Raw genomic sequence first — 27,038 nt, forward strand, 5'->3', positions numbered from 1 at the left:
CAAGGCCTGGCTTGATCTGGGCCTGTAACCCCACCAGAAAGTTTTCCTTACTTATTTTCAATTTGGACAGGTCCCTCCACAGCTCATTCATGAGCTCGGCTAGACCATGAAGTTCAGGGATTGTATGAGAATAGACAAGTATGGCTACTAAGATAGTGCTCAGGGAGCTTTCATTTTAGTTTACTCCCCAAACAGTTGAAAGCAGTGTAAAGAATAGAAATGAGACCAGGAACTATCCAGGTTAGTGGTTGCTGTTCTTCTGGCCTCTGTGTCACGCAAGGAAATGCACTCTTCAGAGCTTGGCCATGTTGGCAATCAGTGGGTGGAACTAGATATCTGCCAGGCTGTTGGAGAGAACCCTAAGTCCAATGTACCACACCCAGACACAATAAGAATACTTAATAAGGCAATAATTCTGTTATTCCAGCCATGTCACCCAGGTGCAAAGCCCAAGCCTTGAAATTCTTCTTTTTTTTTTTTTTAATTGCTTTTATTTTTAAAATACATGACAATAGAATGCATCACAATTCTTGCCTTGGGGCAGTTACCCCTTATCTGTGCCTGTGCTGCAGGCAGGGGGTATTGTTGGCCCATAAGGACACTTGTGTGGCATTACTAAAAGGCACTCTTTGCTCCAGCAAATGCAGATCTATAATCAGGACACTTGGCTTGACCAGCTAAGCTTGTGCAGAGCACAAGTTGCACAACCACATATGGCAGCCATGGGTAGGGCCTTGGAGTTCCCATTTTTGTTTGGGGCCTCTTACAGCAATCTCTGCCTCAGGGTTCATGAGGGAAGTCAGCTTCACACACTTTAGGGAAAAAGTTAGGACCCTTATCATTTAGCCATGGTTGTTCTTTGCTATAACACAAGAGCAAATATATATATGATGCCAGGAGCTATCAAAGGGGATGGATGGATTTGAAACCCTGGGCTGCCTGGTGAACACTGAATTGCCTGTCTGTGGAAACTGACCTATGACCAAATGGAGAAGAGACTGGAGAACTTGACTAGGTACAAAGACAAGGTCAGTCAAGTGTAAAGTACCTGCTTTTTTTCTTTAGCATCTCTTTAGGGAACTTCCTTCCTTCAGTTTTAACTCATCTCACTTCCTAGCACTATGGGTGGACCTATAACCTTTTGGCTATAGTGACTGATTTAGGGGTAGGCATATTATCCAAGCCAGGCACTCAATCATCTCTGAGACAGCCCCTGGAACTAGCAAAATTAAATAAATAAATATAACTCTCTCCCCTGTTCTTCCATCCCATGTCTCCACACAATCACTGATAGAATCATTAGCTGGGAAGGTAGGTGATAGAAGCTTAGAGTGGCTTGTGGCCATCTTTGCTATTACATAAGGAAGGAGAGTCAATTTGAACATTAAGCCAACACTGAGAAAGCAGAGAAGGGGAAAGAGAGGGTGATATCTGTTGGACTCCTGGATCCTTCTGTACCTGAAATCATTTATTTCTAGGTGTCTCCCTTCTTCTATTTCTTTTCCTTCCTTTCTTCCCTTTTCTCTTTTTTCTTCCTTCTTTTTCTTGTTTTGGTTGAAACATGTTTGAGTGTATTTTTGTCACTTTCAACCCAAAGAATCTGACCCATAAATAATAAGATGCACTGAACTAATTTATTGCTATAGGGGAGTTGGTAAAAGGGTTGTCTATATTCTCTTAAACTCAGGTCTGACAGGGAGAAAGCTGAGAGAAACTCCCTGGAAAAACTTAGGAAATGATACTTCTAACTCTCTAGGGAACAAAGAAAGAGAATCAAGGATTTGAATAGAGAAGTGTGGCTTTATCCTGTAAGATGCTCTTGAATCAGGCAATTTCCCAGGTAGGTCTTAAAGCCAGATGGGAGACCAGGAAACTAGAAGAATTTCCATTATGAGAGGAGGTGATACTCAAAATAGAGAGATAAGAGGCTGGTCCAGACTCTGGCCTCCTCTAAGTCCCTCAAGGGCATGCTATACTTCAGTCCCTCCAAACACTGATAAGATCATAATTTCTCTACTCGATTACAACCTTAAGCTCAGGCCTGCTGGTATTCTGTTGCTAACCAAGTCCCTCAGGTTTGCTTTGGAGAGATTGCACCCAATTTCCCCAGTGAGGTCTCTCTCTGTTGTATGTATGTATGTGTATATATATAGTGCCTCTGTAAAACCCCTCTTCACATAACTATGGCCATTTGCTTAGGGTAAACTTATAGAAGCAGAATTTACTGGGTCAAAGACTATGAACATTATTAAGGTTTTTGATTCATATTTGAGGAAGAAATATGATCCTTTTCTAATTAGCTGGGTGTAGTGGTGCATATCTGTGAATCCAGCTGCTGGGGAGGCTGAGGAAAGAGGATTGTGAGTTCAAGGCCAGCCTCAGCAACCCCATCTCAAAATAAAAATAAAAAATAAAATGAGCTGGGATGTGAGTCAGTCAATTGCAGAGTGCCTCTGGGCTAAATCCCTAGTACCAATAAGTAAATAAACAAATATATAAAAATAAAAAAAGAAATATTATCCATATCTCAAACAGAGATGTGAAAAGTTCCAGCTCTTGTCAACTAGAAGAAGGCTGATTGCCAAATAATGGATATAAGAGCTGACCTGTTTTTCAGAAAAACAGAGCCACATCACAATATCTATAATAAATTAAATTAGGACCATAAAATGTGGTGTGAGTGCAGCAGATCATGTGGCATTAAGCAAATTGGATTGCCTGGTTCCCTGGAGACACACAGGACAGAAAGCACTGGAAAGATGATGTAATGGAGTTATCAGGATGCTTCCTTGAGAGTATCCCCAGAGTAAGAAAGTGTGGTGGTAATAGTGGTGGTGGCAATGGTGACAGCAGCAGCTACAGCAGCTATAGTTGCTTTTCTTTCTGAATAAATGGAGTTAGGACGAGGGGAAAGTGAAGAATTTTCATTTCTCTCTCAGGAACTCTTTGTCTAATGAGAGAGATCACTAACTACAAATAAAATTATCCTAAGGGAGAGATTTGGGCCCAGTATAAAAAAGAGCATTTAATAGTTGCAAAGATTAAAGTATTTGAAAGTACTGTAGAGACCATAAAACATTATTGGGGTGGGATAGGACCAGGTACTAGGGAGTCAGACATTATGGACATGGTCCCCATGGCTGGAAGCTCCCTGGACAATCACTCTAGAATGTGGTGAGACCTGTGACAAAGGAGTGTTAATAGACCCAGTAATGGAACTAATAAGAAAGCAGTGTTTAACTTCATCTACTGTTTTAAGAGGATTTAGAAGAGGTAACATGAGCTGGTTCATGAAGAATGAATAGAAGTTCACTGTCAGGTGGGTAATTGGGAGAGACACAAGTAGAGTGAAGGGCAAGCATGGATCATATCAATGGTCCCCACAGTTTGGGGTGTAAATAGCATTTCCCTACTAGTCCCCTGAATTTAGTAGGGCCCCACATAGAGTGACATTAGTCTAGTCTGTGGCCCTCTGAGGTTCTACCAGGATCCTTGGGGTTACTAATGTAGAGGGGAGGAAGTTAGTCTAGCTTGATTTTGGTTTGGAGGAGGGGGTTGAGGATTGGGGTGGGGGGTGTTATTGTAGCAGAGGGCTGTGGCTAGTGAGGAAGAGCCAGTCTAGGCCAGACTGCCCTTGGGGTAGAAGCTGGCAAAGTTTGAAGCCTGAGAAAGGAAATGGCCTTTTATTTCCCAACTTTGGGTTATGAAATTTTTCAGAGAGAGAAGACTAAAAATGAGGATATTTTGTCATATCTGCTTTATTTTATTTCTTTTTGTATCTATCTAGGTGTATCTATTTATATATATATATTGCTGTATAATTCAGAAGTAAGGTGTAGACACCATGATACTCCACCTCCACACTGCAGCATGTATCTCCTGGAACTAAGAATCATCATATAACCTCAATTGCATTATCATCTACAAATGGTGACAGTCTTTTTAAACTCTTCATTCCATTGCTGGAAGTTCTCTTAGTGGCCTAAAGTCATAGAGATGCAAGTATTTGTTGGAGATAGGAATCCTATCCTATCATACCCTGTGCCAGAATAAGGGAGGGTATCAAAACTGGCTGCAAGTATTTGAAGGGCTCTTGTGTGAAAGACTGAGTTGGAATTCCCTTTGGAGCCAGAGGAGTGCAATTGGAAAAAGAATGAAAGTTTCAAGGAGGCAAAATTGAATCTGGATTGGGGCTGCCAGGCCCAATCAGAGTGAGTTCCCTGTCACTGGAGATAACCAGGGAAAATTGGATGGCCCCTTCTCTGGGATGTTGGGGAGTGCCGCAGTCTGGCTGGGCACAAAATCACGAGCCACCACACAGCTTGTAGATTCAAACAGCAACTCTTTTTTTTTTTTAATATTTATTTTTTAGTTTTCCGGTGGACACAACATCTTTGTTTGTATGTGGTGCTGAGGATCGAACCCGGGCTGCACGCATGCCAGGCGAGCACGCTACCGCTTGAGCCACATCCCCAGCCCAAAACAGCAACTCTTTATTCCCGAACTCACACCAGCCGTCTACAATCACGTTCTGGGGAAATCCACGTTCTCTGCCCAAATCCACCCCCACTGGGCTTCTGTCTCCCAAAAAATACTGTCTGAATCCTGTGAGAACTCAAGGGGAACTCAGGCAGCAGGATACGCCCTATTCCCAGCAGGAATAACCTTAAACCTGGATTGTCCTAAACCGGGAACGCCCTAAACCCGGATTATCCTAAACCGGGAACACCCTAAACCCGGATCCGCCCTGGTCCTTGAGCAAGGTCACCTACATGCAATGTCACTGCAAAATGTCCTATTTCCATGAGTTCTTCCACTAAGCAACATGGGGTACGCTGGCAAGGAAATTGTCATACCTACTTGGCTAATGGCTCCCAGCAGGGGAGAGAAATTGTGTTGGGTAGAAACTGATTTATAGGACTTTTAAATCCTTTCCAACAATTCTCAGGAGACAGAAATAAGAATTTCTGGAGAGACCTCCAACTGATATGTAAGTTATAATCTCATTATAACAGTTCTACTCCACTCTGCCTACCCCAATAAAGCTGATTGTTCCTACATGAGTTCTGAGATTGGATTTTTCTCTGCAGTTCATTGACTGACCTTCTTATAGCCTGGTTGATTTTGGTAAATCTGGCAAATGCTCTTTCTTATATTTTCTATTGGCTTGCAGAAAGACTTAGAAAACTCTGCTTTCTTTAGAAAGGAGGCGGCCTTTTCATTTTGGCAAAAGATTAAAGATAGGAAAAGATAAACAAGTGAAATAAATTCACATTCTCTGTCTGTTCTCTTCTGCTCCAACTCAGAGGTCTGAATGGGTCTCTTTTCCTTTTTATTAACTGCCTCAAGGGATGTATCATTAGACGTAAGAGTAGCTTAGATGGAATTTATATCTATGTCGATAATATGCTTCTTAAGAAGCAGCACTAGTTATTTTTAGAACTTCATGGGAGTTTGACTAATGAGTGGGTATCACTGATGAGATAAAACTCAGGTCTGATAGGGTAAGAGGGGAGAAGCCCTGGGCTTTTGCTTGGTGGTGATGGCAGCAGGTATTGTCAGTTCTAAAGGAGGGCCACCTTTTCACTGTTTGATGGAAGTCAATTTAATTTTACTCAGGAAGTGGCTGAAGGGAATTATCTTTCTAAGAAGCCACACATTTCATTGAACTGTGTGTGGCTCTTCTGTTAACTGGCCAGGGCAAGTCCCTATATGTAGCCATTATTTCAGCTTCCTATTCTATAAAAGCTTTGTGTACATTTTACAGACCCATTGAAGACAAATGGGAAAGTGTTAATTCTTTAAAAAGTTGAGTATATAGGATTGGGGCTGGGGCTCAGTAGTAGAACGCTTGCCTAGCATGTGTGAGGCCCCGGGTTTGATCCTTAGCACCATATAAAGAAAAATAAAGGTACTGTGTCCATCTACAACTAAAAAATATTTTTTTAAAAAAGTTGAGTATATAGAATTACACAAATGTGAAGTATGAACTTGCTGCCACCTAAAGGATATCCCAGGCCTACTGGCTAAAAGCAAAGTGAGAACTTCCTACTTGGTATAATAAGCTTGCTTGGGAGGTCTTATCCTCAAGTAGATAAGATGTGAAGCGGAACTACTTTAAACAGACCTGATTTCTAACAAGGGTTTGGATAGAAACAGATTAGATAAATGTATTTAATATAATACAAATGTGTTCAAATCTGGTATCAAACACTTTGGCAAGTGGTCCTTGGTGAACACCTGTTTCAGGTGTTTCAAATTGCTGAATGACTTCCCATCTGGCTTCACGGTCCCCCAGTTCCTTTCCTTTAAGGCCTATTCTTGATTTATACACAGTGATTTTTTTTTTACAGAACGCTTTTCTGTGTTGCTCTGCTCTCTCTGGAAGTCTTTTCCCCTACTTTGGCTTCTGTTAAATATCTTAATTGTGACCATAAAGAAAGCAGGGGCTAGGATTTCTCCTTTTTAATTGTATTCTATCTCAGAGTCTCAGCAAGTGTAAATGAGTGCAGCATAGCCAAGCTCTATGGATGATGGTGGTGGTGGTGAACGAAGGGGGAGTGATTTTTCACACTTAGGAGCTCAGTTCTCAGTTTTTGTGCTGCTTCATATTCTTCCTTGTGATGTGCAGTGTTCCAGGCTGGCAGCATGCTGTGAACAAAGAAAATTGTATTCTATAGCCTCTTTCAATATGCTGGGACTTGGCAAGGGCTGAAAGCTAATCATGCACCTGCATAACCTTTTCATCATGACAAAGAATCATGTCCCTCCCTTCCACAGGAAATGCTCCCAGGTGACAGCATAAACACACCCTAATTAAGTCTTTCCTTGTGTTCCCAGGTCTTTTCCTTCAATCTTTTCTTGGGCTTAGATATGTAATTAAGAGGAAAGTAGAGAAACAAATCAGGTATAAGATTGAGAAGGGGATTGGCTGGGGATGTAGCTCAGTGGTAGAGTACTTGCCTAGTGTGTATGAGGCCCTGGGTTTGATCCCCAGCTGGGAGCAGAAATTTGGGAGCTTGGTAGCTACCTAATTACAAGTAAAGACTACCTATGGTGGCTTTTTTTTTTTTTGGTACCAGGAATTTAACTCAGGGTGCTTAATCTCTAAGCCACATCCTCAGCCCTTTTTATATTTTATTTTGAGACAGGGTCTCGCTAAGTTGTTTAGGGCCTTGCCAAGTTGCTGAGGCTGGCTTTAAATTGGTGATCCTCCTGCCTCAGCCTCCCGAGCTGCTGGGATTAGAGGGATGTGCCACTGTGCCTGATTCTTCAGATGCTGTTGATGAAAAAATCGGTTGCAATTATAGAACATTTTTTCAAATGTTTTAAGTTTCTTGCATTTCTGTCTTTTTGTCTCTGAATAAGGGAATTTCAGTGTCTTTTCAAACAATACAGTCATGCACTGCATAAAGATTTTTTAGTCAAGAACGGATCACATATACATTGGTAGCCTTATAAGATTATATTTTTCTGTGTGGTCTCTGTCTGTATGTCACTGGCGGTGGTCTGAGGACATCTCAGAGAGGGAGACCTCTGCTCAGGACCACTGGGGTCCTTGACCAATTTTACTAAAGTTTCTAGATGCATCAGATATGGAACCACAGAGATTTATTCAGGAAAGCAAGGAATACACATTTAGGGGAGAATGTGGGCTATTTAAAGAGTGAGATGCATGACTGGGGACAGTGGCACATGCTTGTAATCCCAGCGATTTGGGACTCTGAGGAAGGAAGATTGTAAGTTCAAAGCCAGCCAGCCTTAAGCAATTTAGTGAGGCCCTAAACAACTTAAAAGACCCTGTCCCAAAATAAAAAAATTAAAAAAGCTAGTGGGGAGGGGGCGGTGGCAGATGTGGCTCAGTGTTCAAGTGCTCCTGGGTTCAATTATCAGTACCAGAAAAAAAAAAAAAAAGAGTGAGATACAGTTTTGGGTCCTGGGCTCTTCTTTTAAAGGAAATTTGATAAATGATGAAGGGGTGGGCATGGGAAGGTATGTGGGGATGACATGAATATGGTCAAAGCTAAGATGGTTTATGATGGCCTGGCAATTCTCAGTTGACATCGTCTCTTATTATCTGATATTAATAGACAACACTGAGAAAGTACCCTGTGTTATAAGTTTCATATTTCCCTTACTCAATCTATTCTAAAAAATACATGTACTAATGAGATAATTAACATTGCATAGGAAAAAATTTCATAAATGGGTGAATTTCAAGCAACTTTAAGATTGTGAGTGAGGGTCTGTAGATTTTTCAGAAATTTGGGAGTATCAAGCCTGGGAGAGAAAAACAGGCTTGGGGAGTGAAGGTATGAGGAAATTTCACACAAGGCTTTCAGATTAAAGTTAAAGTCTCCTTGTCCTTCTTTTTGTCTTCTTTCCATCTATCTTTTTAATTTCTTCCTTCCTACCTGATCTTATTTTCCTGTCCACTTTCTGCTTCCTTCTAGGCCAAGTGAAGGCCCCAGAAGCTCAGAGTTCAGTAGAGCTGTTTTTTTTTTTTTTTAAATATCTTATTTAGAAAAATAATCCAGTGTGAGATGGTGTCCTTAGCTGAATACTGAATATTTTCTTTCCAGTTCCTGAAGGGGCCCATTTGCTGGACAGACCAAGATTCACACATTTGCACTTTTCTAATCAGAGTAGGGAGCAAAAGAGACCAACAGTCTGGTGGTGCCTGAAAACCCGAGAGTCAGTCTCCTTTGGGAAGGAGAAACCAAATCAGTCCTGGAAAGGGTGGGCCTGTCTCCTGCAATGCCCCAGTTAGCAGCAGCTTCAGGCTGTCGCAGACTGCCTCTATGGCCTACTTCCTTTTGTAATTTGCACAATAGACCAGAAGATGGGGCTCTTGACCCTGGAGTCAAGGGCCAGAGGCTATGTTTTCATATTTGAACTGGAGGAAGGTCAGTTCCAACAGAGCTCATAAAAATCATCTCTATCTCCTCATTTCTCTTACTATACTGTCCACTCCTACTTGGCTGGAACCTATCTTCCAGGGGAATGGGAATGTAGGCATATCTTCCTTTTGGACACCATCCTAGGCACCTCTTGAATTAGTATGTTGCCTGAGTCAGTCTAACTGGGCCCCTTGTCTCAGGTTTCTGCCTCTAATCCATTGTGCCCTCATGGCAGGTTTCAGAGATAGCACTATTTTCATAGAACAGTATAGGACAGTGTAGCATAGGACCAAGAACTCTAGAACTAGGCCCTCAACTCATTTCAATCAGGTGAGGCTTTCCTCATCTCAGAGAAGCTCTCCTTGATCATCTCCCATTCTGGGAGCCCTCTATCACATAACTGTCATTTACTTCTTAGTAGCTATCAAAAATTGTAATAATCTTGTTTGCTTACTTGTTTACTGTCTATCCACCTAACTGGAGTACCCAAGGGGGCAAGAACCCTGTTTGTCTTTTTGCGGTTTCCTCACTACCTAACACAGGGCTGGATACATAAAGTCTCAATAAATGTATTCTGAATTAATAAATGAATGGTCAAATCCTAGCATAATGACTGCCTGAACTTGAGAAAGTTTCTTGACTTCACTAAGCCTTAGTTTTCTTAGAAGTGAATTGGAAAAATAATAAATACAATGACTATTGCAGGAATGTGTTTCCCTAAAACTTTCAGCAGAATTCTACCCCGTGTAAGAAAATAGTCTGAACTGCCAGCTCTCCAAAATTTGACAACAGGCCCCCCCACCCGCTAACTTCATCCTTTTTTTCAAGGTGCTGAGGACTGAACCCAGGGCCATGTGAATGCTAGAAAAGCACTCTGCCACTGAGCCACACCCCAAATCCTAACCATAGCCTTTCTTTACTACAAGTTTGACTTCCTACTGATTTTCTCTTTCTTTATATGTTGACTTTAGCTTATCACAATATCATAAGTTCTTTGATGTTAATGATTATTTTTCTTATTCCTTTCTGTATATTCCACAGAGCTTTGAAGAATGCTGGATACATAGAAAGTAGTTAGCAAATATGCTGGGCACAGTGGACACCTGTAATCTCAAAGACTTAGGAGGAAGGGAGATAGCAAGTTACATACAGGGTTTGGCCCAAATCATAACTAACCTGAATGACCCATATACATTACTACTCTTTAAGTTTTTGCCCAAGACTTGAGATACTTGCCCTTCTTATCTTGGCTCAATTAAATCTTACCCATATTTTTAGACTTAGGTCAAACTCATATCCCCTTCTGAAGTACTCCAAGTCAAAGAACATTTCTGAATTTTCATAATCTTCTAAGTTTTTGTAATCTTTGTTCCCCAAGCACACCTTTCCTTTATCCACCATCCTTGAAAGGAAGTGTTCTTGGAAGAGATGGCTTTTTGACTTAACTTTGAAGGACAGTTATTCATATGGTTCTTATTCTATGTTCTATTTTCTTGTCATTATATTAACATGTCTTCTCTTAGATTGTTAAGCTACTTGGAAATATAGTTTAGATTTCTTTGTATCTTTAGTGCTATATCTACATAGTAGATATTCAATATATTTTTTATTAGATTGAATTAAAAGGACATATATTTGCTAACTACTTTTTTCTCTTGGGGGGGTTACTCGGGATTGAACCAGGGGGGGGTTCTTTATCACTGAGCTACATCCCCAGTCTTTTTAAATTTTTATTTTGATACAGGGTCTCTCTAAATTGCAGAAGCTGCCTGGAACTTGTTATCTCCTTTCCTCCTGAGTCTCTGGGATTACAGGTGTCCACTGTGCCCAGCATATTTGCTAACCACTTTCTATGTATCCAGCATTCTTCAAGGCTCTGTGGAATATACAGAAAGGAATAAGAAAAATAATCATTAACATCAAAGATCTTATGATATTGTAATAAGCTAAAGTCAACATATAAATAATGTACTTAAATAAACACTGCATAGTAACTGTTATGAGAAACATATGAAGTGAGGATTCTGAAGAGGGGGAAATGACATCTGTTAAGGGTGTCAGGGACAATAGCAATTGTCAGGGACAATTCCACCTCTTGGAAGAGGTGGCCTTTGGGACTGACTTTGAAGGATGGTTAAGACTTTTTTAATATTTATTTTTTAGTTTTAGGCAGATAAAATATCTTTATTTTATTTTTATGTGGTGCTGAGGATCTAACCCAGTGCCTCACACATGCTAGGCAAGCCCTTTACCTCTGAGCCACAACTCCAGCCTGACAGTTAAGATTTTTGATAGGCAAAAATGGGGGAATGAAGATGGGATGTGAATTAAGATTCAAGGCATAGGCTTTATGCAGACATGGACAGAGAGTGTGGATATAGACATTAAAACTCAGAAACAGGGCAAGGAGCTTATGCAGGGTTGAGAAATCTGTTGTTTTTTTTGGGGGGGATGGTAAACCCCAACTTTGTTATCAATTTCAGGGCCAGTGTAAAGGATGGTATGCAAATGCTGAACCTTAACATGTTCCCCAAGAGTAGTTTCTTTGGAGGCTGAGAATTATTTGCAATGATTTTTTTCCCTAATAATGTGGACTCATCTACAGTCTGATATGATAAGTGTGTATAAGACAAAAGGCCCCTTTCTTCATCTTAGGGATAGAGAATATGTTGGATTTTAGCCAGCCTTTTCTTTTAAACCCAAATCAAACTGAATACATTCCTCATGATTTTCTAATCTCGTCATAGATATTAGTTCTGTTGTTAAATGATAATTTGCCTTAGATCATTTACTGGAAAAGCTGTGTTGTGTGTGAAACTGCTTCAACAATCATCCCTTAGCCCAACTCTGCTTTTTGAAGCGGACCTGGGAGGGAGAAGACTTAAGATGTAGAGAGCCTGTGGAGCGGGCCTGTTCACTGCCTACCTACTATTCTTTAACGCTTTTAATTTGTCCATTAGCTCAGGGATTAATGATTTTAGAAAGCTGCCTCCCATCATCCTCAATGACTTCCTCCTGTAATCCCGAGGTTCATTTTCTCAGAATTTAAAAACCAACTTTTAAGGAATATAATCAGAATAGACAAAACCGACACTTTCTCAGTTTTCAAGAGTCAGGTGCAGTTGCAAATAGAAGCAGAGATTTTCAATGTCTAGCAAGCAGTTGGAAGGACCTTCAAACCCAGAGGCCCCTGAAGGGAGGGAGGCGGTTTCCACGGCAACCGGGCCCGGGAGCAGACGGCTCCTCCAGTTCCCTCCTCCTCCTGCTCCTGGTAGCCCAGGGTACCGCCGGACAGCGTCCTCCGGTGCTCTGAGCCCTGATTGGCTGCATTGGTCTCTCGCTGATTGGCCGCGGCGGCTGCCTCGCGGGCCGGTGGCTATGGAGGCGGAGGCGGTTGATGGTTGACCGTTGGCTCCAGGGTAGGGGTCGCCGCTCGTGTGATCAGTTCACACACGACCAGGGGGCGAGGGCTGCTGACGTTCTGCCTGGAACCCACTGGGGGGACCTAGTTCCGCTCCGCCATGCCGGCGGGGAGTAACGAGCCGGACGGCGTCCTGAGCTATCAGGTAGGGCTCCGCCTCCCGCCCCTCCCCGGGGCTGGGGCTCAGCCTCCTCATCCTGTGCCCACCCTCCTTTCTTCTGCCCCCAAGCCCGGGCTCCCTGGGCCACTCCCTAAGGACGAGGGGAGGCCAGCTCGGGACAGCAGGGGGCGCTCCGGGCGATTGGGGATCACGCCGTGGCTGCTTGAGAGGATGACCTTGGGCCGAACCCGGAGCCGGCCCATCTCTGCTGCATCCCTTGCACAGCTGAGGAGCCCTGGCGGCTGGCGGGCGGTGACCTCTGTTCTCGGGTCTTCGGGGTGGGAGACGCCCCCTTCTGATCTCTCATTGTCCTGAGGAACATGGACGAAAGGGTATCTAGGGAGCTTGCTCTGGTCTTTGTATTTTTGTTTCTGGGTGCTTTTGGTTTCTCAGTGGCTCAGAGGAAGAGCATAGAAAAGCTGTGGAGGCTGAGAACTGTCCCTGTTAGTATGGCCGGCTTTGTGATTATCCCACCCCATTGCACAGACATTTGACAAGTTCTAGGCAGGGGAAGAACATGGGCTGAGGAAATGTTGAGGGTTCAGAAACAGGTACTTGTTAAATGGAATGAGGAAATCAGGTTTAAGTAATTGATGACAACTGTGGGATGGCTCATGTAATGAAGCATTAGACTAGGTTTTGTGACCTTGTGTAAGTTACTTGCTTCCTTGAGCCTGTTTGATTTCTTAAAATGGAAATGGTGATACTTGCTTTGCTTACCTCATATGGTTGTTTTGAGGATCAAATGAGATGCATTTGTGAAGAGGTTTTGTGAAGTGTTTATAGTGTGATATCCAGTGAGTGGCAGCTTATTGAGTTCTCACTCCTCCTTTCCTGTGCAGTCAGATGGTGTGGTTACTGTTCTGGAGAGAAGGCTCTAAAGGGTGAGGGAAGTCAAAACAAGCGGAGGTCTGTGAAGACGATAATGACCATCTCAGGAAGGATAACAAGTGTTGGAGACAAGTGCCATCTTGATGTGACTCAGGGATAGTTTCTGAAAGGATGAAAGGAAAACATCTCGAATTTGTAGCAAAATGGATATCAGACACTGATTCCTTCCTTTCCTCCTGGTAATAGTTTGCTACTAGAAGATCCATAATTCGTTCTTTGTTCAGTCAAAAAAGGAACAATATCTAGATTTTGAAAAAAATCTTTCAATATCTAATACTTTAGAGGCCTGTTACATGTATTCAACCTCTGTTTGGGATACAATATTGAGCAAAAATAGGCAATGCTCTTGCTTGTCTGGAGATTACCACCATCTTTTGGGAAGCAGGATGAAGTAACCTTTTCTCTTTCTCTGTGTGTGTGTGTGTGTGTGTGTGTGTTTATGGTAATGTGGATTGAACCCTGAATCTTGCACATGCTAGGCAAATGTTCTACCACTGATTTATGTTTCCAGCCCTTTATAATTTTATTTTGAGACAGGGTCTTACCCAGTTGCCCAGACTGGCCTTGAACTTGTAATCCTCCTGCTTTAGCCCCCAACTTGCTAGGATAACAGATGTGCACTATGCCTAGCAGAAATCACCATTTTAAATCAAATAATCACTCAAATGATCATATTATTATAAACTGCGATAAAGGCTTTGGAAAAAAATATAGGAAGTCCCATGAGTGTACATAATGATTTCATTCTCAATCTGAGACTAGAGAAGTTTTGCTATGGAAGAAAATTTAGATAAAGATCTAAAGGATGGGTGAATATCATCTGAGGAAAGAGGGAGATCAAAGGGACTTGGAGACAAAGATAACAGCATATATCAAAGTCCTGTGGCAGAAGGGGTATATACTAAAAGAAGCCTAGTGGTTAGAACCACAAGCAGCAATGAGGGGAATGGTGTAAGATATATTTGGGGGTTATAACCCCTGTTGAGGCTCTTGGTATTTATCTGAGGAACAAGGAGATGCCACTGGCGGAATTTGAGGGGAAGGGGAAGGTTAGGCAGGAGAGAGGCCTCAAGAGAGAAAAAATGAGATCATGATCAGATTTTCCTATTGAAGATTTCTCTGGCTGCAGTGGGTAGAACAGGCTGGAATGAATGTGAGGAGACAGTGTCTTTAACATGCAGAATGTGTGCAGGTTATATTGACAGCATAATAGACCAGGTTTCTGTTAGTGTTCTGAGAAACTGATAATCCTGAGTGTTTCTGGGGTCGGGTAGGTAATAATTATCTCTTTTACAACAGTTTGTGAAACTTTCACAGGTGGTGGAATGAGCAGAGGAAATGGAAAAGAGTGGGAACATTAGGACCCCATAAAGACGAGTTAGGCATTAGGCAAATGGAAACATGAGATACAGTGAGGAAAAGAGAATGAGTGTAGTAAGAGGAAAGGAAGTGGGGTGACTTACGGGGAGAAACAGTCAACCAATTGACAATTACCAATTAAGCCTCCTGTGTGCTAACTAGGTTGTGTGCAGGGGATGGACCTGGCAAAGTGGGTACAAGTTTTATGACTTGTAAACAGAGAGGTTCCAGACATTACTTCTGTGTATCAGAACCTTGTGCTGTTACCTCTGATGTGAACTACTGCCCTAGCCTTCTACCAGTACCCTCTGTTTTCTTTCTTGACCTTCTACAGACCATTCTTCACATGCCAGTTAAGAGGGAACTTTTATTTCTTTTTCTTTTTTCAAGATATTGGGGATTGAACCCAGGACCTTGCACATACTAGGTAAATGCTATATTACTGAGCTATATCCCCAGAGGGAGTTTTTAAAAACAAATCACATCCTATCCTATCCTGAAACCCTTCAGTGGCTTCCTAGTGCATTTTAGAATAAAGTCCAAATCCTTTGTCATGGTTTACCAAACTTTATCATGGTCAGGGTCTTACCCACCCCTGCTCTGGCTTTCTTTCTGTTTTTTTTTTTTTTTAATATGGACAGCTCCTTCAAACCTCAGGAGCTTTGTTATTGTCATTCCTTCTGCCTAGGACACTCTTCTACCCAGGCTTCCTCATGACTTAGTTCACATCTCACTTCCTTGGAGTGGCTTTCCCTGACCTTCATCACTAGCCACTCTCCTTTATATGACACACCTCTCTCTCTGTTTTCTGCTGGGGATTGAACCCAGGGGTGCTTTACCACTGAGCTACATCTCCAGCCCTTTTTATTTTTTATTTTGAGACAGGATCGTACTGAGTTGCTAAGGGCCTTGCTAAATTGTGGAGGTGCCTTCAAACTTTTGATCTTCCTGTCTCAGCCTCCTAAATTTCTGGGATTATAGACATGCACCACTACACCCAGTGCATTTTTAAATTTTCTTACCACATATAACTTATCTGAAATGTTCTTGTTTTGACTTCTTATTTATTATTTTTTCAAATAAAAGCTTCATGAGGGTAAGGACCAGGCAGAAAAATCTTACCAACTAGCACAATGCTTGGAGTAAAATTACTGCTTGGTTGCATGAGTAACTGAGTAATTGTAGTCTCCTGTATCCAAAGCCAAGGTACCTCTCCTTGGGGAGTTTATGGTCTAGACAGGATAGCATAGAGCAATAGATAGCCATTATTGATTACACAAACACTCTCACTTCTTTGCTGCTGTTCCTTTGCTCAGTGTTCAAAGTGAAAAATCTTTCCCTTCCTCTCTACTGAGGAAATTCCATTTGTATTTTAAGGTCTGGTTCCATTTCACTCTATCAGAATTACAGTCTTCTTTACCCACAGAGCTTACCAAGTGCTGTCACCTTCCACAACCACTTGAATATACATGAACATACATGTTTATCTCAGCTGCCCAGTTGACACAGCTCCCTTTGCTTTTGCTGTTGAGTTAATTTTTACTGACTATAGCTAGATGTGGTGGCACACACCTGTAATCCCAGCAATTCAAGAAGCTGAGGTAGGAGAATTACAAGTTTAAGGGCAGCATGGGCATCCCTGGTACTGCAAAAATAAAAATTAATAAATTAATTTTATTGAGTGTTTGCCATGTGCCAGGCACCATGCTAGGTGTTTTCCATGCACTATCCCATTTCCTTTTTCCTCCTTTTTTGCCACATTGGTGAACAAAATCCAGGGTCTTGCACATGCTGGGCAAGTATTTGACCATTTACCATTGAGTTACACTTCCAGTCCCACTATTACATTTAATTCTCTCTGTAACCTTAAAAAGGAATAAAAAAGGGAAAAAAAAGGAATAAAAATAACCCTTTTTATTCTTTTTTTTTTTTTTAACTGGGGATTGAACTCAGGAGAGCTAGTAGAGCTACATCCCCAGCCCTTTTAATGTTTTTTTATTTAGAGACAGGGTTTCCCTAAGTTGCTGAGGCTGGCCTTGAACTTGCCTGTCAGCCCCTTGAATAGCTGGGATTATAATCATGTGCCACTTCACTCGGCTTTACTCCCAATTTTCAAATGAGGAAACTCAAGAGAGGTTAAGTAACTTCTAATAAGTGATGAAGCTGCTTGTGGTTCTGCCAAAACCAGGGCTGCCTCTTTCCAAAGGATGTGTGTTTAATTACTGTGCATTACTGAAGCTTGTGTCTTTGAAATATGGATCAGTACCCGACTCTGAGTGAGTGCTTAAGAAGTATCTGGGGGCTAGGGATATAGCTCAATGGTAGAGTGATTGCCTACTGTGCATTAGGCCCTGGCTTGAATCCCCAGTACTGCCATAAAATAAAATAAAATAAAAAATGTTTGGAAAGATACTGATGGCAAGGTGTACAAAGGCTGTATTAGAGTGGGAGAGGCTGGAATGAGGGAGGCCAGTTAGGGGGCTATTGGTGAAGTTTAGGTTGAGTTAATTAAGGTCTGCATTATTCATTTTGATGAAATATCTGTGTTATTGAAACTTTAAGAGTTGATGAGCTCTTATAAGGAGTAAGTAATAGAGGAAGATGACCAGACAGCTTTAGGGAAAGCCCTTTCTTTAGACTGGAACTGGGAACATCTTGTAGCTTCACATTTCTCCTCCTCATAACTTTCAGAAGTGACCAGATCTGAGGAAGTGCTAAAAGAAGAAGGCTGCAGAATTGAAGGGAGGTTTAGGGAGAGCGGAAGTGGAGGAGGGGGAAAGCAAGTGATTCGGGGCAATTATGAAGGCTTTTATGTGTGCCAGGGCTGCTCAGAATGGAACATTTTGGAGATATCTTCAGAATACCAAACTCTGGTAAATGGTATTAAGATGCATGACTAATGGAAAGAGAGTCACAACCCAGGTCTTATGGTGGATCTGAAAAAATTCCCAGACAGGAGTTTCTGGTGCGTGTTAGCGCTTAGTAAATATTTGCTGAGTGAATGAATGAATGGCTCTGTAGGAAGTGTATCAACTTTTCTGAGGGTCATGCTCAGTTGATGGTAAGCAGTTAGTAAATATTTGCTCAATGTTATTGAATAAAACTTTACCTAGATAGCAGTTTCTCCTCACACCATATTGCAGTGTGCATTTCATGCCCATCCCCCATTCCCAACACAGATGAATTGGTATGTGGGAACTAGGGAGTCTGGGCATTCTCTTTACCAGCCCTGCAGGGAAGCTTCAGGAGAGATGTTGGTTGTCTGTTCTGCCAAGCAGAGACTTGAGCAGAGAATTGGGGGACAATTCAGAATGTAAGTTTACTTCCTTCAAAATCTATAGATAATCATCTTAGCTTTAAGGTTTGCCTTGGCAGTAGTAATCAAGACAAAGAAAAGCAACTGTGCTTGTTGTAAATCTGCTGCTAGGTTACAGTAACAAATCTTAGATAATAGAGTGTTTGGTTGTTTCCCATAAGGTAATAATAACAAGTTTACTCTGGTCTTGGTAGTTAGGAAGTCATAATATTTATAGAGTATCATTTTCCTATTGTTGCCATGACAAATTATCACAAATTTAGTGGCTTAAACAATATAAATTTATCATTTTACAGTTCTGTAGTTCAGAAGTCTTGACACAGGTCTTACTGAACTAAAATCAAGGCGTTGGCGGGGCTTCTTTCTGGAGGTGCCAGGAGGAAATCTGTTTCTTTGCCTTTTTCGTTTTCTAGAAACTGTCCACATTCTTTGGCTCAGAGTTACCTTCCTCCATCCCTTTCTCTATCTACAAAGCCAGAAACCTCATCTTTTAGACCCTAATTTTGTTGTCCCATCTTCCTCTCTGGTTCGACTCTTCTGTCTCCTTCTTCTACTTTTAAGAATCCTTATTATTACATTAAGATTACTTTGTAGTTTACATAATTCATGATCATCTCATTGTAAGATTCCTATCTGCAATCTTAATTCTCCTTCCCCATGGAAGGTAACATATTCATAAATTCCAGGGATTAGGATGTACATATCTTTGGGAGTCATTATTCTCCCTATCATCATGTACTAACCTAGTCATCTATACTAGATAAGAGTGAGTCCAAGTGGGATTCAATAAAAAAAATCACTGAGTGATTTTTTTGGAATTTTAGTTCCTTAACAGGCTGCTGAAGAGTCAAATGGAAAGCTCATGGGTATTTAGGAGCTCATGGCCCTGAGAAGAGGAGGTCTGAAATAGCTGCACAAGTTCTCACAGAAACTTTTTCCTTGCTATTGGGTGTTTGTAGTTAGTAAGGAAGTAACTGAGGGCATTTGAGTTGGTAATCTGAGTTAGATTCAGAGACAGGGTCTATGAGGGGCCAGAAGTCAGATGCTCTGCTGAATGAAGAAGAAGATGGAAATGAATAAGGAGATGGAAAATAATTGGAGTTCTGGTCAGCAAATGCACAATTGGCATATGAGGTTCTGGAGTGCTAAAGATTTAATGAGGTATTAATGTGGATCTTGAACTATTTGTGGGCATTAATCCATGATTCAGCATCCTGAACTCTCTAAAATGACTAGGTTCTTTGCTTTTGACAATATTAGCACATAATAAGAAAGACAGACTTGAGTCTTCCTAGCCCATTCAGCCCTTATGAGAGCTTATTTAGCCTTGACTTAGAATTGTTTCAAGGATTAAGTGAGGTAATACTTGTAGAGAAAATGCTAGGCATATAGTGAGTGCTCAGTAAACATTTCTTCTTAATTCTAATTGTACCAATTTGGTTTGCTGACTTGTAACCCTGGAAGTAGTGCTGAGGATATAGTTCAGTGGTAGAATGCTTGCCTAGAAACCCTGGAAATCATCTTTACATTTGCTGATTTTAAAATGGTTTAATGTATCAGAAGTCAATAAATTTTTTTTCCCTTTGTGTGGGTGTGGATGAGGTTTTTGAGGATGGAAAGGTTATGTAATGTCTGAAAACATTGGATCTTTAGGAGAAAAAAAACAGTGAAAGGGGTCTTTGAGATAAAAAGTCAGAGACAGGGTTCAATTGGACAGGTCCACCATCACAGGTCCAGAGTGGAGCTACAGGGATAATGTGTCAGGGAGAGGGCTGTAGGTGGGCTCTGCCCATGACTTCTTCCTCTCCTGTAGCTTCTGTGGTTGCTTCCAGGAGTTTGGACCATCATATAAGACTCGGCACTGTCCCTGCCTTTTAATTTGTTCATTACTGGAAGTTAGAATCTGTCTGTTACTCAGCCATTAAGTAGCTGTCTGCTACTCAGCTATAATTCATTCATTTTTTAAGACTTATAAGAATGCTTGTAATTTTAGTGTCTTAATATATATTTAACCCTCTTAGTTCTTTTTATTTTATCTAGTCCTTGAAGTAGGCACCCTCAGGTTTACGTAGCCAATCATGTCAGTGAACTAGGAGGAAGCACAAAAAAGAATACTTAGAAATTGGGCTTTTTCTCTATTTAACTCTCCTTTCTGTTTCCCTCTGTCCTTTGTATCCTTTTTCTCCTAAACATATTTAGTATGATTCTCATGATTTTAATCTTTTCTGAGTAACAAGCCCCTTTGAAAATCTGATGAAAGTTATGGAACCTCTGCCCCACAAAATTCACATTCTCGCATGTCACTACAGATCCTCTGAAGCCCATTCATAGGTACCCTAGAAATTTATGGACTCCAGGTTGAGAAATATACTTTGCCATAAATAGTGATGATGTAAGAGGAAATAGTAGCCAACTGGTGAGAAATCTGCAGCAAGCATAAACCAAAGAGACCCAATGTTCCTTTCTTTTCATTTTTAATGATTTCAAACTTTGGATATGCTTGAAATTTACCAAACATTTCAAGCATATATCAAAGTAGAGAGATTTGCATAATGAATCATCATGTACTCATGATTTGGCTTCAGCAATGAGCACACCATCTTGTTTCATCTATGTCTTCATCTATTCTCCAAATACATCAGATCATTTCATCAGTAAAAGTTTGTAACACAAGATTATTACCATAGTTTCAAAAGTAATGATAATTCCTTAATATAATCAAATACCATTTAGTTGTTTAAATTTCTATGAGTGCCCTATAATTATTTTTATTTTTAAATATTTGGTTTATTTAACCATGATTCACACATTCACATTCAACCTAAATACTTTGGCTAATGGTCACTGAAAGTGGCTCTCTTTTCTTTGGCAAGACAAAGAAAGTGGATGAACAATTTATTCAGTGAATTTAGGCTGTGGTCAATCAACCTAAATTAAGAAAACTAACAAAAAACACGTAGTTTTCCAATTCAAATTTTCAGATGATTGACCTTACTCTTCATATTTTGATTTTATAGTCTTGGAGGTAAGAAATTGATCATTTCTTCCCTTCCTCCCTCCAGATTCCAACTATGTCAGCTGTTTGTGGATATACCAAGTATCTGAATCAATTTATCCCTGCCCTTTGAATATTAAAAACAGTGGGAAACCATAATAATTATTCATTTTATAATATTTTAATTCATATACTTGGTTTATGAGAAAATATATGATATCAAATAAAGAATTCATAAAACTAATAAATACTTGTTGAAGTTTATTGGATATTTATTATGTGCTGGGCATTGTACTGGCTGCTAGGTGAACATAAGATACAGTAACCACCCTCCTGGAATTTAAATAGGTGCATAGGCTACTTACAGTGGTAAGCTTTTATTTTGGTTTTTGGGAGAAAAGAAGGATGAAGAACACATTATGGAAACAAAAACATTATGCTGCATTCAGGGAATTCATGATCTAAAAGATAAGCTAGGTGAGCAAATAATAAGTCCAAAATAAAGCCAAGTTTATTTCCACTTAAAAATTATTCCTCAGGGGCTAGGGATTTAGCTCAGTGATAGAGCCTTACCTAGCATGTGTAAAACCCTGAGTTCAATCCCTAATACCATAAACAAACAAACAAAAAACAAAATGCAGGGCTTTCTACATGCTCAGAAAAACAGTATACGAGAGTCTTTACAGCTAAGCTGGAACTAAAACTAATATGCAAAAAATTGTGTTAATTAAATCAAAACACCTATAGTGTTAAAGAAGACATTGAGGTTAAATATTTATCTGTATATTTTGAATATTATTTTTATAAAATTTATAAAATTAATATTTCTAAAGAAATTCTTTTGCATATATAAATTTTCTGTTCATCTGAAAATATTTCAGTATATATCTCCTTTTTCCCCCGGTATATATCTCTGAAAGGATAAATGTATAATGACATTTATCCACCATTATAGTATCATACACAGCATTTTCATTCCCTAAAAATCTGTGTTTACCTATTTATCCCTCCCTCCCCTCTAATCTACCTGATGACCATTGATCTTTTTACTGTCTCCATTGTTTTTCCTCTTCCACAATGTTATATAGTTGGAATTATACAGTATATAACCTTTTTTTTCAATTGGTTTCTTAGTAATATACATTTAAGGTTCCTCTACGTCTTTTTATGGCTTAATGGTTCGTTTTCTTTTAGTACTAATTAATATTCCATTATTTAGATATACCATAGTTTATTTATCTATTCACCTATTGAAGGGACATCTCAGTTACTTCTAAGTTTTCACAATTATGAATAAAAACTGTGTTCAGGTGTTTGTGTAGACATAGGTTTTTGATTATTTTGAGTAAATACCAAGCAGCACAATTGCTAAATCATATAGTAAGAATATCTTTAGTTTTGTAAGAGCATTTTGCTCTTCCATCAGCAATAAATGAGAGTTCTTATTGTTTTACATTCTCTTCAGCATTTGGCATCCTGGATTTTGGCCATCCTAATAAGTGTGTAGATAATTTTTGTGTGTGTGTGGTGCTGGAGATCAAACCCAGTTCTTCTGCATGCTAGGCAAGTGTTCTACCACTGAACCACATCCCCAGCCCTATGTAGATAATTTTTTAGAAAGCTTTTAGTTAGTTGTTTGAATCAGGATCCAAATAAAGCCTACACATAGCAATTGGTTCATTGCTTCTTTTAATTGTTTCTTTTAAAACTGATTCCTTTTAGTAGAGAATGCTATTTTAAGAGACTGCAGTCTAAGCCAGGCATGGTGACTCATACCTATAATGCCTCATAAAACTGAGGCGGGAGGATCTCAAGTTCAAGTCCAGCCTGGACAATTCAGTGAGAACCTATCTCATAATTTAAAAAATTTAAAAAGAACTGGGATATTGCTCAGTGGTAGAGTGCTTCTGGGTTCAATTTGAAAAAATAGATATATAATTTAGGTACTAATGATACTCATTCCTACTGGTTGATTGGTTGTGTTCCTATAGTGTTGTTTTCCATGGAACTCTGTTTTATAGTATTTTCAGTAAGTTGATATTTGAATTTAGAGGATTAATCAGATTCACGGACAATAACTTAAGATTACATCATGGATTTTCTCTCTTGAGACATTAGCAGCCATTGAAAAATCTATGTAGGTCATTAGAGATTGCAAAATGGTGATGTTATATCAATATATCTATATCTATATCTATCTATATATATATTTTAAATCATTCCTTTTTCACTTATTGACTTTTGCCATCTATGATATGGTATAATTTATGTAGAAAATCCCAGATAAATGATCCTTTTGTGTGCACACATGTGCAGGGGTTAAACCTATGGCTTTGCATGAGCTAGGCAAATGCTCTACTGCTGAGCTATATCCTGAGCCCTTTGTTTAATTTTTAAAGTGACATTATAAACTCATGGATCTTAACATATTTGATATATACAATCTGTGGCTATTGATGTTCAATTTTTAAAAACATATTTTTAGTTGTAGTTGGACACAATACCTTTATTTTACTTATTTATTTTTATGTGGTGCTGAGGATCGAACCCAGCACCGTGGTTGGCTAGCATTCTACCGCTGAGCCAAAACCCCAGCCCCTTGATGTTGAATTTTTCCAGTATTTGACAAGGGTTCTCTTTAGATTGGCTTCACAGCTCTTTTGACATGACCCCAGGTGGTCTTTGAGTGCTTTTTAAAACTATTTATTATGACAAGATGTTTTAGACCATCTAAAGTCATTTCCTGACTCAGAACTGTGACCAGCCATTTATCCAAGGAGCTCTGATTCCTTTTAGTAGAAAATTGTATTTTAAGAGACCACAGTCCAGGTGCTAATGATACTCATTACTAGTTCATCATATGTGCTAGACTTTTTGAAGGGATAGAGCTAAAAAGAAATAAACTTATTAACTTAAAAACATTTAAGAATAACCAGGCATGGTAGCCAATGCCTGTAAGTAATCCCAGTGTCTTAGGAGGCTAAAGCAGGAGGATTGCAAGTTTGAGGCCAGCCTGGGCAACTTAGTGAGACCCTGTCTCAAATAAATGATAAAAATCCCTATACTGAAAAAAATTTTTTAAAAGACTGAAATGTACCTCAGCGGTAGATTGTTTGCCTAGCACATGAAAAGCCTTGGATTGAATCCCTCTTTTGGGGAACATGTACAAAGTAGTAACATTGGAATAGTAATCTGGAAATTTGAACAAGATCTGGAAGAAAGGTGAGGACTAGTGTGCTAAAAATTTTAGAGTAAGGGCATATTAGATAACCAGATCTCATACAGTTTGAGCAAAGGTATGAAGGTGGGAATATGCACAGTGCTCTTGGGATCAGTCAGCCTGGCCAAATCACAGATTTGAGAAGGAAAATAGATTGGTTGCCATATCAGTTAAGAGTTTTTTGGAAGCAATTCAGGATTTAATAAGGTAGGTGCTATTTTATTTTTTTAACAAAGATTTACTGAACACCTACTATGTGAAAAAGCTGTGTTACATGCTGGAATAAAATGTTGAGGAAGATAGTTCCTCCCTATAGGAGCAAAAAGAAACATTTCATTACTAAAGAGAATTGTGGTATACTATGAGGACATATAGATGGGGGACTTAACTTAGTTTAGAATTGGGGATAAGTTAGGGACATCTTCCAAGGAAGTGCATATATGATGAGATCTAATAGATGATGACTATGTATTAGCTGCCCATGGTGGGTTGGGAACAACAGGGAGAGAATGGTAGGAATGGTAATTCCAGGCAGAGAAAATAGCCCTCAGGGAAGAAGGTGGGTGTGATTCCAGCACCCCCCCAAAAAACTCTTTCTATGATCTAAAGGACTAAAGAGTGTAGGGTAGAATGAATGAGAAATGAGAGAAAATTTGAGAAAAATTGCAAATAGGGACTTGATAATAAAAGGGAACTAATTCCCTGAAGGCATATGGTAGACATTAAATACATGTAGAATAGATGAATAAATAAGTTTGAAATTTCTAACAAGAACTAAGAAATGATGGTACCTGGGTAGGAATAAATACATCACGACAGGGTACTACTTTTGTGTTTTATCTTTTTTAAAAAAATTTTTATTTGTAATACTGGGGATTGAACCCAGTGCCTCGTGTATGCCAAACAAGTACTCTATCACTGAGCCATATCCCCATCCCAAGGGTACTACTTTTTAAATTTTTTTTTTTAGCTGTAGTTGGACACAATACCTTTATATTATTTATTTTTTTATGTGGTGCTAAGGATTGAACCCAGCACCTGGCACATGTTAGGCGAGCGCTCGACCGCTGAGCCACAACCCCAGCTTCCCCAAGGATACTACTTTTGAAAGGAAGGTTTGTTTGCTTTTAGATACATAGATTTTGAATTGCAGCATCCCAGTGCCTCATCAAGTCCTCAGCAACACAATTTAAGGCTGTGGTTGAAATTGTAAAACTCAAGGAAGAGAAACAAAGAGAAAAGAACTCTTCCTTGGAGCATAAGATGGTGACATATGCCTGTAATCCCATCATCTTGGGAAATGGAGGCAGGATGATTGAAAGTTTGGGGCCAGTTTGGGCAACTTAGCAAGACCCTGTCTCAACATTTAAAAAATAAATAAATAAAAGAGCTGGGAGTATATAGCTCAGTGGCAGAGCACACCTAGGTTCAATCCTCAGTATGGTCAATAAAAAGGAGGGGCTGGGATTGTGGCTCAGCGGTAGAGCACTTACCTAGCATGTGTGAGGCCCTGGGTTCAATCCTCAGCACCACATGAAAATAAATAAATAAAATAAAAGGTATTGTGTCCAACTACAACTAAAAAATAAATATTTTTTTTTTAAAAAAAGGAGAGCTCTTCCTTGGAAATTAAGGTTAGAGGAAGAAGAAGATGAGCCTTTGGATGAGACAGAGAAAGCCTGATCAGGAGCAAGGAGGAGAATTTCAAGGACAGTGTAGCAAACATTCAAATGTTGCAGAAAGGTGAAGGAGACCAGTTTGCACCAAAAGAGACAATATACTTGACAGCATTTGCAAAATGCCAAATCATCATATAGATGCATAGGTGGAGTAGGGTGGTGGAAAAGACACGAGATCTGCAGTCACAAGACCTGGGCTCAGTTCTAGCTCTACCTTTTATCATATTCATGACCTTCAGTCAAAATTATTTAGTGTTCTCTGAGTCTCAGGATGCTTATTTATAAAATGAGAAAAAGGGTGGCTGCCATATTTGCATCTCAAAACTACTGTGAAGTTCAAATTTAAATATTTATGTAAACCACAAGCTCCCCACTCATAATCTCAAAAGGGTCTGGGCTCAAGATACTTTAGTGTTTGAATGAATATATGTGTAGTACTATGACTATTTTTTGTGTTTGTGTTTCAACAGAGACCAGATGAAGAAGCTGTTGTAGATCAGGGTGGGACCAGTACAGTTCTCAACATTCACTATGAGAAAGAAGAACTGGAAGGTAAGAGCTGCTGCTCTTGTTTAATAAGGGAAATTGGCAAGAGGCAGCCTGATGCAGGAAGAACAGACCTGGCTTTCCCTCAGGAGACCTAGGTTTGAGTACTAACTATTTCTCATGCTATAAGACCCTGAGGAAAAATCACTTAATTTATTTTAGCCTCAATGTACTCATCTGTTAAATAAAAGCATAGCTAATAATCCCATCCCATCTGGATAGGGATATCCTTAGGAATTGACAGCATATGATACAGTGTCTTAAGCGCTGTAAGGTTCAATCTAAATACTAATAAATAATCTATTCCTTGAGAATGTGAAGTATTCAGTTCAGAGTTCAATTATTTGATTCTTGACAAATTCCTGGAAGTTATGAGTACATAGAAATTTTTAAAAGAAAATAAAATACAAATAGTTTTTAAAACTCAATTTGGCTATAAAACCCTTTTTTAAAACCCCATTCACAATATTTGCTTTTCCTATTCTAACTATACCCATTTCTACTTGATGTTTCACCTAAACAAGAAAAGAGAAAACAGGAACATACCTGTG

The 27,038-nt window shown here is 39.8% G+C and overlaps 1 protein-coding gene across 2 annotated transcripts in view; it reads left to right on the plus strand.

Annotated features, from left to right (window-relative positions):
• The first annotated feature begins 12,251 nt into the window (after positions 1-12,251).
• Slc4a8 (solute carrier family 4 member 8) overlaps positions 12,252-27,038 on the plus strand; it is an 83,519-nt gene continuing 68,732 nt past the window's right edge. Inside the window, exons 1-2 of one of the 2 annotated variants that reach the window (XM_015493594.2) lie at positions 12,252-12,466; positions 26,412-26,493. In XM_015493594.2, the coding sequence (XP_015349080.2) occupies positions 12,422-12,466; positions 26,412-26,493 (127 nt within the window). In that variant the 5' untranslated portion in view covers positions 12,252-12,421. Of the gene's footprint in view, positions 12,467-12,502; positions 12,814-26,411; positions 26,494-27,038 lie in introns of those variants that run through there. The other variant, XM_048802750.1, reaches the window with a different exon arrangement.

This window comes from Marmota marmota, unplaced genomic scaffold (genome assembly GCF_001458135.2).
Source record: "Marmota marmota marmota unplaced genomic scaffold, marMar, whole genome shotgun sequence".
NCBI lineage: Eukaryota > Metazoa > Chordata > Mammalia > Rodentia > Sciuridae > Marmota > Marmota marmota.